The sequence below is a fragment of the Stegodyphus dumicola genome, chromosome 10, assembly GCF_044657685.1.
Source record: "Stegodyphus dumicola isolate Sdum_Otavi_A_Nest chromosome 10, ASM4465768v1".
In the NCBI taxonomy this organism is placed as follows: Eukaryota; Metazoa; Arthropoda; class Arachnida; order Araneae; family Eresidae; genus Stegodyphus; species Stegodyphus dumicola.
The window spans coordinates 185,424,580-185,439,668 of record NC_140777.1 but is presented as its reverse complement, the minus strand read 5'-3'; the positions used below and the strand labels follow the sequence as shown (position 1 = coordinate 185,439,668).

The window sequence follows — 15,089 nt, the reverse complement described above, 5'->3', positions numbered from 1 at the left end:
TAGGAGGACGAATAGTAAAACACATTCGGGTGTCATTCGTTTCTTCCATTCTCACTATCTGGATACGAATCCGCAAAAGAGAAATAATGACAGTTTCATCTTTAGATTTGTAAACAGTACGTCACGCATTTTGTAATTTCTCAGTTTCCGCAGCAGGGAAAAAAAAAAAAAAAAAAACTGAGAAGATTCTGGTTGTTGTGGGGAATCCTGTTCTTTTAAGCACACCGACCTTGAAGCAACAGGACTTTCCATCGAGATGCAAGAAGCGGTGCCGAATATTCAATTTCGAAAAGGTCACTCACTAAGCGTGTTTTTGTTTCGTGTTGCACTTAACGATTGGCTAATTTTGCAAAAGATATGATCTAGCTTCGTAGAATGTTTTCAGGAAAAGGTTTTTGTGAAATTTAAGTAAGTTGTTTCAGTCACTTTCGTGGTGGATAAAGAGGGATTCTCACCATGAAGTCAATCGGAGTTCTTTCATGTAAGTACATTTTAGATTACAGTTTTAAATAGAATTTTTCTTTAAATCTGCCTGACCTCAATACACTTTCTCAACCAAACACTTATTTTAAAAATTAATCTACCAAATGTCAAAAAAAAAAAAAAAAAAAAAAAAAAATCTGAAATGTTTCAGATTTTAAATTACGTCCAAAGGAGCGTTTTTTTAACGTTTTGAGTGTTACCTTTATTTATTAAATATCATGTTCTTTGCACTTAAACCATAAAATTCAGTTCAAGAGCAATATCGCAAAATAATGTTAAATTAAGCATATCTTTAGAATTTCCGATATACACAGTCTCGCGAGCTGGAGATAAAAGTATTTTTTTTTATATATATAACGTTGCCATTTCTCGCTTTTAAAGCATTGAGTTTGTAAATCAAAAATTCGTTAAAGTTTTACAAAATATAAAATCTATAATAAAACAAATTCCAAATTTGGGATTTCAGATGCCCATATTCGCAGTAGGATTTCGTCATTCAAAATTCGATGGCTCTATGTACCATTGTTTTATCACAATGCGAGAAATAGACAATCATTTATGCAGATTTTTCATTATTTAATTTCTTCAAATATAATGCAGGACTCTAACATTTTGTGGCAACAGTTTGAAAAGTGAACCGACGTTTATGAGTCCGACGCAAAATGCCAAAACGAAAGCAATAGTCCTTCGGGACTGAAATCCCTTTGGACTAAAAAAAGAAAAAATCATAAACAAACTAACAATGTATGAAGCGTTATCAAATTCGAAATACAGTAGAACTACTGTATGTTGAAAATAGGAGAAAAAAACTATTTTTTAAGAAAAAGAGGTTTTATTGTTGTTGTTGTCTTGTCCATATTACTTGGAACAATAATTGCCAGAGCCCACTCCGAAGAGAGATTGGACTTCTATTCTCCACACCCAATTTTGAAGGAGAGCGCCTCGGGAGTCTGCCACCCCTCTCCTCATCCACCAATCCACACGAGAGGACTTTCGGCTCGCCGCATATTTAGAGTGCCGCCATGCCGCACCGACACTATACATTTACAAACATCCATGTCTTACCGGGGATTCGAACCTGTGCCCTTCGGTACCGTAGTAGGCTGTCTGGGTGACAAAAGAGATTTTAATTAATTAAAATGAAAAGGAAACACTTTTATGTACATGTTATATAGCGTACTGTACAGTACTTAGTGCTGAAAGTCATTGCTTGCTAAACATCTCGGTCAAAATAAGCTGTTTGACGGACACCGTGCCCGCACTTAAAATTTCTTAGTCAGCCATTACTTCTTTAAAGAATGAACAACCAAGCTTCTGAGCTAAGATCTTAGCTTTTTCACAAAGAATCGGACCCACGACTGGGTTTCCCATAGAACAATGCTGCAAAAACCACTTGAAAACGACAACTTCTAAATTTTTGTTTGCTGTTGCCTTCATTGATTTTCTTGAAGAATTTCCATCTTCGTTTTCAAGCACTGACACGAAGTTTAAAAGTGTCGGTTTGCTCCTTTTTATGTCTGAAATCGTTGATTGTCCAACACTAAGTTTCCATCTTACTTTTTTTTCTTAAATTCTGAAAACGATTCGGATAATCTGCGATTCGGATAGTCGGAGTTCGGATAATTGGAGTTGTACTATATTAAAAAAAAATGTTCAACAGTTTGCCTCTAGAGTTCGGGTATTCTGTAAACCGTGATTATAAATTTAATTAACTGTAATTAATGACAACCAAACAGTAGGATTGGAAGCGAGGATAAAAATAATGTGAGTATCTCAGATAAATATAAATCGAAATATTTTGGGGACGATTATATGTAGAAAATATTAATAGAAAATTGCCTTTTTGTTCTTAGGATGCATCTGTAATGCTCATAAAAAGTATAAGGGAAACTATATCACTGTTTCCGTTACTATGCGAGTACTGTTTGCAGCTACAAACAGATAACACAAATTAATATTTTACAGTCTACTGAAATTAATGAAATTAAATAAATTTGAAATGAAAAGCTAATACGATTTAAGAGCTTTACTAGGCTCGGAACAAAATCTGTAAAATTATGATGAAGCCTAATATTAAAAATAATAAAACAAGAGAAGGTACACTGCGAAAACTCAGGGGGGGGGATTCTATATCTCTCGTTCTACTGGACCGACTGACGAAATTCAAATTGCGTTTTTCGTATCCCAAAAGCACGACTTAAGATATATATTTACATTTATACATAACATTATTCTAACATACACACAAAATCAGTTTGCGCCAAGAATGATTCGCCAGGCAAACTTCTTAATTTATAGCAACCTATTTTTCTTCACCGTCTACGAGCGGAGAAAAGGTCATCTTTCATACTTTAAAATAATTATAACCAAATTTTCGGTATTATCGCTTATAATAAATACGCCAAATTTCAAAAAGCGCCAAAATGTAAATTCACGTTTATCTTAGGAAATTTTGAATAAAAAACTCTAATGTTTGTAAGTATAGAAATACGTCTACTTTAAGACGATGGTAAAAATTTTACAGGTTACAGTTCGAAAAATTTGCAAAAATTCTTTAAAAATACAAATTTTAAAAGTGAATCATAAAAAACATGCGAATTTTATTTGGAATGAACGTAAATTTCGAAATATGAAAGGAAGAATGAAATAAGTTTAATAAAAAAAGATATATTAATAAATATATATTAAATTCCATTAACACTGAGGAGCTAAAATTTTGAAAGCTAATTTTTTAAAAATCTACTCGTAAGATTTTAACAAATATTAGCAGTTTGGCATAATTTGAGTCATAGAATGGAAATATGGAAATAAATTGGCATGTCATTTCAGAAAAAGTCCGATTTTGTGTCAAAATACCTATGTTAAATAACGCTATATGTAAATTTAATACATATCCTAGGTCGCGCTTTCGAGACATGAAAAACGCAAGTTGAATTTCGTCAATCAATCCAGTAGAACGAGAGATACAGAACTGTACCTTTTTCTTTATCTCTCTTTTTTTTTTTTTTTTTTTTTTTTTTTTGGTGTGTGTGTGTGTGTGTGTGAGTGCGCGCGCAGTGTACATTTATTATAATATCTTGGTAAGTAAACTATAAATATTCTAGATAAGTAAATATTAGCATATATAAATAATCTAGGTGAATAACCATTAGCACCTTCCAGAATCGTGAAGCTAAACGCACGCTGATGGCTCAGTGGTTATTCCCCAAGATTAGAGTGCAGAAGATTGAGCGGATTCATAGGATTATTTACATCAGTTTTCGAGTCTATCTTAATAATTAGCTTGTAGGCAACAATTATTATTGGTCATAATAACTACAACTACTTCTACTAGATAATAACTACTACTTTCACTTCACGTATAGTTTCAGTTTAGTTTTCGAAGTGTTGTCATGCATGAAATCAGTAAGGAGTTAGTGATGGCTACAAAGAATAATAAAAAATGTTATATATGGAAAAAATTTATTCTTGCTTTTGCTTTTTGCCTTTTAAATTATTATAAAAGAACTTAACAAGCAACTACATTCTTGGTGAGCTCGGAATTATTGATAAAGATGTCAGAAAGTGAAGAATCGGCGATTAATGAAGAAATAGCACGGGTAAGTGTTAAAATACCCTTATCTCTGGGTTTAAAGCCAGAGATATGGTTTTATCAAGTAGAAGCACAGTTTTCTATTTGTGGAATAACTGCCGAGGAAACTAAATTCAACTACTTAGTTTCGCAATTGGAAGCAAAATTTGTTGAAAGTTTATGGGATATTATAAGTGATAATAGCAAAACCAAATATACTGCTGCTAAAGAACGTCTCTTAAACACTTTTAAAGAAAGTGAAAATAAACGTTTACAGAGACTGCTAACAGGCATACACTTGGGAGACAGTAAACCTAGTCAACTTTTACAAAAAATGCGAAATCTTGCTACCGATGGCATTTCGGATAAAGTTCTTAAAACTCTATTTCTGCAGAAAATGCCAGATTCTGTGAGCAATATTTTAATTGTTAGTGATGAAGATATCGAAAAACTAGCTCTAATGGCCGATCGTGTCACCGAAATGCAACCGAAACAAGAACTATACTGTGCCAGCAGTATTGTTTCTCCAGGAGCAGATGCTATTGCTGAATTACGACAACAAATTGCAGCTTTGGATAATAAATTCGAAAAACTAACTGTCACAAGGAATTCTCGTCCTAGCTCAAGAAATAGCAGTCGATCATCTAATGATCGAAGTAAGTCTCGGAGCCGTTATAACCCTAATGGCAAGTACTGTTATTTCCACTTTCGTTTTCGAGAAAAGTGTTTTCCTGATAGATGCAAACCCCCCCTGTACATGGAAAAACAACTCCCCGGAAAACGTGTAGGCAACAATTATTATTGGTCATGATAACTACAACTACTTCTACTAGATAATAACTACTACTTTCACTTCACGTATAGTTTCAATTTAGTTTTCGAAATGTTGTCATGCATGAAATCAGTAAAGAGTTAGTGAGGGCTACAAAGAATAATAAAAAATGTTATATATGGAAAATATTTATTCTTGCTTTTGCTTTTTGCCTTTTAAATTATTATAAAAGGACTTAGCAAGCAACTACAAGCTTCTGTTCCTAAGAAATTTGAATGGATGGGGTAGCTATCGTAGATTGTCGTTGTCAACTCTCCCTTTAATAAGCGGTTATTAAAAATCAAAGTTTATTAGCATACTGAAGGTGTAAGGTATTTCTCCCGCCTTCTTAGCGTGCCTTCGTGGTGTAGTGCTCAGCACACTGAGTGGTCAACACAATTCAGAGGTCCGTGGTTCCATTCCCGGCGAAGTCATTCCTAATTTTTCATCTCTCCGGCTTCGAAAAAATCCTAATGTCTCTACCCGTGGCGCCCGAACTAAAAAGGGGTTTGGATGATGATTCTCGTCACCCAGGATTTGGCGATTGGGTCCCCTGAAAACCCCAGTCGTATTGGAGTATATAAGTTATTTCTTCCACTTTCCTAGCGTGCCTTCGCGATGTAGTGGTTCTGCACGCTGGGCCGGTATTCCAGAGGTCCGTGGTTCGATTCCCGGCGAAGGCGATAGCAAATTTTTCATCTTGCCTGCTTCCGAAATAAAAACCTAATGTCTCTACAGTGGCGCACGAACTAAAAGGGTTGTGGATGATGACTATCCACACCCAGGATTTGGTGATTGGGTGCACTAAAAACCCCACTCGCCCTTTAAAAGGGGGAGTATGTAAGGCATTTCTTCCGCCTTCCAAGCGTGCCTTCGTGGTGTAATGGTCAGCACACTGAGCTGGTATTTCAGAGGTCCGTGGTTCGATTCCCAGCGAAGGCGTTGCTTATGTGAATAGACTGTTCACGGACTATTACTACAACAAAGGCATCTTAGAGATAATGAAGCAAGTGAATGAAAATAATTATATCCAAGAAACTACAGATTAATGTAAAATGTAGAAAGGCGGCCTAACCGTCAGATTGCTAGCAATGACTAGGGTGACTTCCTAACCCTGTAGTGTCATTACCTTAGTTTGGCGGAACAGCTTAAGTAAAGTGACCATATCTCTTCTGCCTCCAAAAATTACCTAATGTCTCTACAAAAGAGCAAAAATGTATCTATGATAGAGCGTCATCCTCTGCTCTTTTCATTAAACATAACAGCAAGTCGATAGAGGTTAGCCCTTTTGTTTGCCATTCGTCGTTCTTTTATAGATTTCCTTACTTCTCTTCGTTTTCATGAGTTAAATGTTACCTTAGACCCGATTTAGACTCGATAAGGTTCTAAGCTATTTGAGATATGCTGCCCTTTATAACTCAGTTATACTATATTTTAATACGATATTTATACTATATTTTAATTTTTGGGGGGCCCTAAGCTATAGCTTGTGTAGCTTATACGTAAATCGTACAGTGGTTACCCTCCTCGGCGTATGTGCTCATCTAGGTACATTTGGTATGAGAGAGAATTTAGTATTTTGTAACCCAGATATTCAAGAAGAATGTAAAAATATACCAATGCAGGGGCAGGGTCTCCTCCCTGCACCGGTGTCCTTTAACGAAACATACAATGAATTATGGCCAATCCTTCCACATTTCCAGTCGAATGTTTAATGAATTATGTGGAACTACTCTGATATGCGCCCTCAAGGCGCCAATTTTGGCTAGAAACTCCACGCTGCCATATTGCTATCTAAATTTTTTGTCTACATTTCGAACGTTAAGCCTAAAATGTCTCCAAAAACACGGTTTTCGCGAATGCAAAAACCACGTTTTGAACACAAAATTTAAGCTAAAAATCCGAAACAAAAACAAAAAATTTAGATAGCAAAACCGTGAAGTTTCTAACCAAAATTATTTGACAAGAGTCCATGTACACAGCGATATGTTTTAACTTAAAAAAACATCTACGATTGGCACAATCTAGGCAACGAACGAATTTACGAACTACGCACACCTCGCTTTAATAAATTAACATAACAATAAATTTCAAAGAATACCATGTACACAGCATCCTGTTTAAACTTAAAAAAACATCTACGAATTGCACAATTTAGGCAACAAACGAATTTACGAACTACGCACACCTCACTTTAATAAATTAACATAACAACAATAAATTTCAAAGAATACCATGTACACAGCGTTCTGTTTCAAATTTAAAAAACATCTACGAATTGCACAATTTAGACGGTACGCACTAATCAATAAAATAACTAAAATAAATTTCAAACAATTAAAAAAAACAACAATAACGACAGAAATTCATACTAAAAAAAAACAATGAACATAACATTCTACAAAATAAGAACAAGAATAAAATAAAATGCACTTACCGTTAATGCTTTTTCGAACAGCAGAAATACCAATTTCATACCGCCTTTAACATGCCGCCACGTAATCACTATCGTATTTATATAACAGCCAGACACATTATCCAGAAAATTCATACTATGGTTCACAAATAAATAAAATAACAAATAATCACAAATCCCTACTTCTATCACGCACAGCCACTAAAAATAATATCCCATGCCTTCTTTCCACACCTCCAAACACCCATTGCCCCTCAACAGGATGGCCATGACGATATTTCCTTATGCCGAACTTCAATTCAACAACTTTCACCATTAAATCTTCCCCCCCCCCTAGCTTCTCAGACACAAAGCATGACGGGAACCAATGAACTCCAGCGAAAGATTGTTCAACGTCAACAGGGTTGCCATACAACACGCAATCGCGCCAAAAACCAGCGCAGAACACATATCGCCACATTTGGTGAAATTAGGGCGTATATCAGAGTTGTACCAATTACGTCACTTTTCAGTGCATATACCCTTTCCACGATATAATTATTTATGTTCCTTTCCAGTCGAATGATGAATGCGTTTAAAAAGTAGAGAATCCGTGGTTCAAATAGCTGTTACGAAAGAGCGGATTTTATACACTTCCTACTCCAAATACTTAATAACGCCTGAACATGGTAGAAAATGAGTTATTACCTCGAAATGATGTTTGTTAACACGAAGTGATGTTGAAAATGGTTTATTACCACTTGGATCTGCTGTATCTTGTATCTTTTCAAGAAAGATAAAAAAATCACAAGTTATGCCAAATATCAGGTGACAGGATAATTGTTTTTTTCCATATCCCAGTCCCAAAACTTAATACCATATTCAAGCGCGAGACTAAGTTTCATCATGCCTGTGCTTGTAAGATCGTTCTCAGTTATTTCACATACACTAAATTAGATCCCACAATGAACCTGGCGAATTCTCGCACAGTCGTGTATAAATTACCAGCACGAAAGAAGGGTGAAAAGAAACCCTTTAGGTAATTCAAATCATTAACAGAAAGGCACGATCTTCGTGCGTTACAATGGCACCGTCAACTTGCGGTGAAACTAATAGGGGATCCAGAAAGTAATGTCGCTTTCTTACATTAAATTCACACGAATAAATAAACACGTTTTTATTTTTAATCAATAATGTAATGACCCTCGTTATCAACAACCTTTTGCCATCTAGTGTGCAGATTTTCAATCCCCAGACCGATATAAATCAATTGGTTTTTGAGTAAAATATCTCAAGATGGCATTTTGGACATCATTCAAATTTTCAAATTTTTTGGCGCTAAGGAAATGTTGTACCACCCGTGAACGATACGTTCGTGTTGAAGGGCGCCCGGACTGAAGTGTCCTATCCCTAACGATCTTGAATCACTTTTCGAACGTTGGAATCGTATGATGTTGTAAGGCATAACTGAATTAAGCAATAAATACGGCAATATTTCTTATGTACGATGAAAAATGATGATGGTACAGGCACTCGGGGATAACGTAGCCGGAGAGTAAATCAGCAAGAACAGGCAGGAACCGTGCGATGAAAGTAGCATCAGGTGTTGAAGGCGTCGTTGTTGGGCGAAGAAGAGGCTGTCTGGTCTAACTTTGTATCAGGTCACATGACAGGAGTGTCCAATGGTAGAAGAGAGAAATACTTTACAGATTGAGAGCTGAGGGATCCCATGCAAGCGGTGATTTTTGTAGTTTTTAATGTGTATTTGGACTTTAAAGATTTTTCAGTTTTTTTTTTTTTTTTTTTTTTTTTTTTTTTTTTTTTTTTTAAGTATGCATTAATTAAAGATGTTGGCTTCTTCACAGATATTGAATAAAATGAATAGTTTGTCCATGGGTGCATCTGCAGCTTTGAGTTGTTCTATGTTGGATCTGAGAAGTGTGAAGAATTTAAATATGATACTGTTACCAAAAATAGAGTTTAATTCTTTTAGTGTAGTAAATATGTCAGTGAAATTATTGTAACTTGGTGGGCTGTTGTTATTCTGGTTTCTGGTGTTTTGACTATTATTTGACGTAGCTTGTGCATAACTTTTGCCTTGTGTGAATGTAGCTGTTTGTGGGGTTGTATTGTTTGGAGTGAAAGTGTAATTAGATGAGCTGTTAGTGTTTCTGGGGAATTTCTCGCAACCGCGATAAGATGTTGGGTGATTTTTGGAGCAATTGGCACAAGCTGGGTTATCAATTTTTCCTGGTGTAGGGCACTCTGATGTTTTGTGGTTTTGGGCACATTTAACGCATCTTGGTATGAAGAAACAATTATCTGAAGAGTGGTGAAATCTTTGGCAGTTGTGGCATTGTGGTGTAATGTTTTTGCTAATGTATCTTTCAACTGTGATTATGAACATGCCTAGGTGTTTCATTGTATATTTTTTCGATGTTGGGTGTTTGCATTAGTTGTACTTGAAAGAGTGGCATGGGTTGTTTGGTTTTAAAACGTGTTAATTGAACTACTTTGTAGATTGTGTAGCCTAAATTCGTGAGTTCAGTTGAGATTTCATGTGTATCTGTTAGGATAGGTAGGCCTCTGGTAAAAACTTTTATCGGTCTTTTGTGCTTGGGTGTAATGACATAGTGTTCTATGCTGTGTGTTTTTAAATCTAATGTTAATTGTCTGTGATCATCTGTTGTGCATGGGAGTAATTTGATGTATTCGCCGCTGATTTTTCCGTAGAATTTAGCTTGTGTGAGAGTAGAGAGTTTTTTGATATATTGGTTGTAGGGATGGGATCGGAATAAATGGAAATCCGTGTGTACGATATCGGGCGAGTATGGTGGGTGATGCAGCAGCTCCCAATTCACTCATTTTTTCCAATGTTCGTCTTGCACAGTGCGGCCTTGCATTGTCGTGTTGCAGAATGATGCCTTTTCTATTGACAATCGCCGGATATTTTTCGATTAAAGATTGCTTCACTCGATCCAATTGTTCACAATAAAGATCTGCATTAACAGTTTGTCCAGGTTTCAGCAACTCAAAACGAACAATTCCGCGAATACTCCACCGAACACACAGAAGCGCCTTTTTGGGATGTAAACTGTTTGTTTGGGATGTCTCTATTAAAACTGCCTTTTGCGTTTTGGATTATCATATAGGACCCATTTTTCGTCTCCAGTAATCAAGTGATCAAAAAACGGTTCTGTATGGTGTCGTTGAAGCAATACGTTGCATGTGATGGATCGGTTGACTTTGTTCTCTTCAAACAGATTATGGGGGACTCAAACACCTGCTTTGCTTATTTTCCCATTCTGCTTTAAATGTTTTTGGATGGTCGACCAAGGTTGGTTAAGAGTGTTTGACATAGATTTGCTTCCACTTCTGCCCTTAGCATTCTGTTGTCAACATGCGCATAAACGACATACTTTCCGGTCCTCCTATTAAAACGTAGAATAATTCAAGTCAAAAATCTAAAATAAAGTAGAGCTGGATCAGCACTTTAAAATATGCCTAACAGGTTGACTCACAAAAACCTAACAGGGGTAATGATAACCCGGAAGGGCCAAGAGGCTTAGTAGCGTAATAGCGAAATAGCAAAGATGTAGAGACAGTAGGCATTTTTGAAGTAGGCAAGATGAAAAATTAGCAACGCCTACGCCGGGAATCGAACTGCGGAAACGACCCAGTGTGCAGACCACCACACCACGAAGGCATGCCAAGATGGTGGGAGAAATACCTTATATACCCTTTTTAAAGGGCGACTGGTTTTTTTTAAGGGACCCAATTGCCAAATCCCGGGGAATCATCACCCATCATCCTTTTAGTTCGGGCGCCACTGTAAAGACATGAGGTTAACTGGAAAAGCGGGAGAGATGAAAAATTAGCAAAGCCTTCGCCGGGAATCGAACCGCGGACCTCTGGAATACGCACCCAGCGTGCAGATCACCACACCACGAAGGCATGCCAAGATGGCGGAAGAAATACCTTATAACGAAACTTGCCAGAACATATTTTCAAAATCACGGTGAAATGCAAATGAGGGGAAGAAGCATTTAACTTTGAAGTTCTACTGACTTCGTTAGAGAGCCAGATATTCGGAGCAGTGCGCGTTCGCCTTTTAGGCTACTCTCTCTCTTATGCTATCTAAGGTGTATATATCTCTTAAGCTCGGCCGTACTATAGACCCTTGATAGCTTCGCCGTTAGTTAGCGTGAAGGGGCCAACTCTGTTAGAATCTCGATAGCTTTGGCTACATCTTTTTAGTTTAGTTAAGTTTTACTTCATAGTATTCTTGAGTTCAAGCCCAAGTGGAGGCTTTATTGTAAACTCCAAGATGGAGTCGTCTGTTAAATTTATTTTGAATAATAAAGGGTATTTAACCCTTCTTGAGTTCTGCTTTCTGTTCACTGAACTATGCGATTATTCACTTACTAGTCCTTAAGGTTCCTCATTTTCAGCTTTAACTTAAAGGCAGGAATCTTAGAGTTGTTACAGCATGTTGAAAAATTGCTTTTGGCATGGATAGAAAAAAACATTTATGTATAGTATTGTATCATATAAAGTATATCATTTATATACTGCATATATTTCACCCATTGCATTTGTATTTCAGGCAGGAATGTAAATGACAAGTATCGCGAAAATGCCTCTAGAGCCGAGGGTATTATTTTCAAAAAGCATAATCGAAAATGCTGTACCCTGTACATTACCATCAGCCAAGAAAATTTCTTCATTTTAATGCGGTATTCTGCTGCAGTAGTAGGCAAACGAAAGGTTTCATGTAGAAAAGTAAATTTATTTATAATACAGAAATGATATAAGCAACTTGACAGTTATTTTCATATTTTACAGGTTTCACGTTTGTGATGTGTTTGGCTATCTGTGAAGGGCATCTCATTGTAAAGGACGGAATTGTCGGCATTGGTTTAGACTTAGGAAAATTTCGAGGAATGAACGACGGCTGTTCTTACGAAAATATTACTTGTCCATGTGGTTCAAGAGGAGCAGCTGTTACTGTTGCCATTCCTTTGTAAGTAAATTTATAAGCTTCCGAAAACTATCTATATGACAATTATTACAAATACAGTGATACCTCAATATACGTTCACTTTGAAATATGCTCAACTTTGTATATGAGATTTGATGAGCCGAGCAACGCAGAAAATTGTTAGTATCACTATGAAGGTGAATAAAGATATTGTTGAAAAGTATGAAGATATCATGAGTGTCCGAGACTTGGTTACAGAACACCGTATGCCAAGCACGGTGTTGTCCACGATTGTGAAAAACAAAGACGCTATTAAATCGGTTGACATCGCGAAGGGGGGGGGAAACGATTACCAAACAAAGATTAGAGTTGTTACAGCATGTTGAAAAATTGCTTTTGGCATGGATAGAGAAAAACATTTATGTATAGTATTGTATCATGTAAAGTATATCATTTATATACTGCATATATTTCACCCATTGCATTTGTATTTTAGTATTAAACAGTGTTATAATAATAATAACTCACCACAGATGTATAGTTCGAATTTATGCATTTTTATGCGTATGCGTCATAGATTGTTTTTATTTATTTTAGGCATTTTATGAATAATTTTATTATGTATTTCTAATCTAAATTTGATATTTTGTTAAGTTTATAAGTATTAATTTTAATTCTGTATTACGCTGTTTATTTATTTCTGAATTGATCGACGCTTTAATTCTAAAGCTAAATCAATTAGAACCGGATCACGACAATTTTTGTAGACAAATTAGTAATACTAGCGTTTTCTCGCCAACTTGGCAATATTCTAGAAGTTTCCGGAAGAATCTATCTTTAAAACCCTGGGAGCGATTTTTCTCGAAATTTCCAGAAGTGCTTAGTTACCCTATAAATATTGGCTGCACTGGAAGCCGAAAGTTATTCAGTTCAATTCAGAATCTTGGCGACTATATAAAATTCTGTTTGCTGATTATTTCTTTAGACTTGCTTGTTAGTCATAGTAGAGAAATGAGCGGAAATCCTAAGCTCTTGTTTAGTGAAGAATTCTTACATGTCAGTGATATCGGTGATCTGTGTAACTTCTCACACATTAAGAAACAATTGTGTAATTGTCAGATATTTTTCTTTGCGTTATTTCTAGTTTCTTACCTAGTTACAAGAGCAATAGAGTGCCAATTTCTTTTCGATCTTTTTTAGTCCAAAGGGGCAATTTGCCCTGAAGGACTATTAATTTCGTTTTGGCATTTTGCGTTGAAAACAAAAAACGGCGAATCACTTTTCAACTTGTTTCCACCGAATATTATCGCCCTTTATTATATTTAAAGAAGTAAAATAATGAAGAATCTGCATAAATGTATGTATGTTTCTCGCATTGTGATAAAACAACCGTACCTAGAGCCATCCAAATTTGAATAACGTAATCTTCCATAGAATGTGGGCATGTGGAAGCCCTAATTTGAATTTGAAATTTGTTTTATTATCGATTTCATATTTTCTAATACTTCAACGAATTTTTGATTAAAACACTAAACCATTTCAAAGCGAGCAATGGCAAAACTGTGTAGAGACATTAGATTATTTCGAAGCAGGAGAGATGAAAAATAAGCAGTGCCCTTGCCGGGACTCGTACCACGGACCTCTCGAATACGCGTCGAGCGGGCTGATCACTATACTACGAAGGCATGCTAAGAAGGCAGGAGAAATTCCTTATATACTCTCTCTTTTAAAGGGTAACTGGGGTTTCGGGTGCTTGATTGCCAAATCTTGGTGTTGAAGAATTATCATTCACCACTTTTTTTAGTTCGGGAACTACTGTAGAGACATTACTTCGAAGCAGGAGAGTGGAAAAATGAGCAATGCCCTCTCCGGAACTCGAACCACGGACCTCTCGAATACGCGTCGAGCGGTCTGACCACTACACCACGAAGGCATGCTAAGAAAAATCTGATGTGTGCACCACATGACTTCCTCGTACGGAATATTAAATTATACGCATTTTTTCTTGCATTTCATTTAAACTTATTGGATTGAATTAAATCTACTTCGCCGACAGCGGATAAACCACAGTAGAATAAATGCATTCTTTAAAATTCACTCTAGTATTTGTTTACCATAGCGACACTCTGGCGCTAGATTCACTTAACAGTATTAATAATTATATAACAGTTAACTTATATATTTCGTTCATATTATAACTCATACTGCACAAAATTTATATCATTTAAAGAATAGAATTATCTAATCGTTGTCACATGTTCTATTCAAATACTATACTAAAGCTAGAATGATGTATAAAAGAAATTAAGCAAACAAAACAAAAAAGGAAACAGTTTTTCACAGACGATTGAGTATTTCTCATTTAATTAATTCAGTTCTCACTTCGCGAGAAGGCAAAAATGCATAAAAACTCAAAATATCGGTATTAAAAATTACGAAGTAAATCTTAAACACTTATTTCCTCGAAAAAATTCCAGAAAGAATTAAGCAGGATTTAATTGGCAATAATAAATGAATGCGTTATCTTTGTTGTTGCGAAGCTAAGTTTCTCTAGATTGGCAACAAATCCACTAGTCTCCTGTTTCAAATGTAAACATTAATGGCCGCCATTAAAAAAAGGCTTAGCGGCACTTAGACAACTTTAAAATTATTGATAATTCTAAATATATTGCATACAGATTTACTAAAGGCATAAAAACGTTAACCGAAAGATAAAAACAACATAATACAATCATTTTTAAAGAAAAAATGTACAATTTACAAACATATAAGAGTAAAGAAACTGAGATCACTGAGCCGGGTAACAGACTGGATATATATATAAATATGTTTATATACGTTTGCTGCG

At 35.8% G+C, this 15,089-nt stretch overlaps 1 protein-coding gene across 1 annotated transcript in view; it reads left to right on the top strand.

Annotated features, from left to right (window-relative positions):
• The first annotated feature begins 252 nt into the window (after positions 1-252).
• LOC118204847 (limulus clotting factor C-like) overlaps positions 253-15,089 on the top strand; it is a 122,912-nt gene continuing 108,075 nt past the window's right edge. Inside the window, exons 1-2 of the mRNA XM_085825992.1 lie at positions 253-481; positions 12,106-12,283. Coding sequence (XP_085682118.1) covers positions 457-481; positions 12,106-12,283 — 203 coding nt within the window. The 5' untranslated portion in view covers positions 253-456. The remainder of the gene's footprint in view (positions 482-12,105; positions 12,284-15,089) is intronic.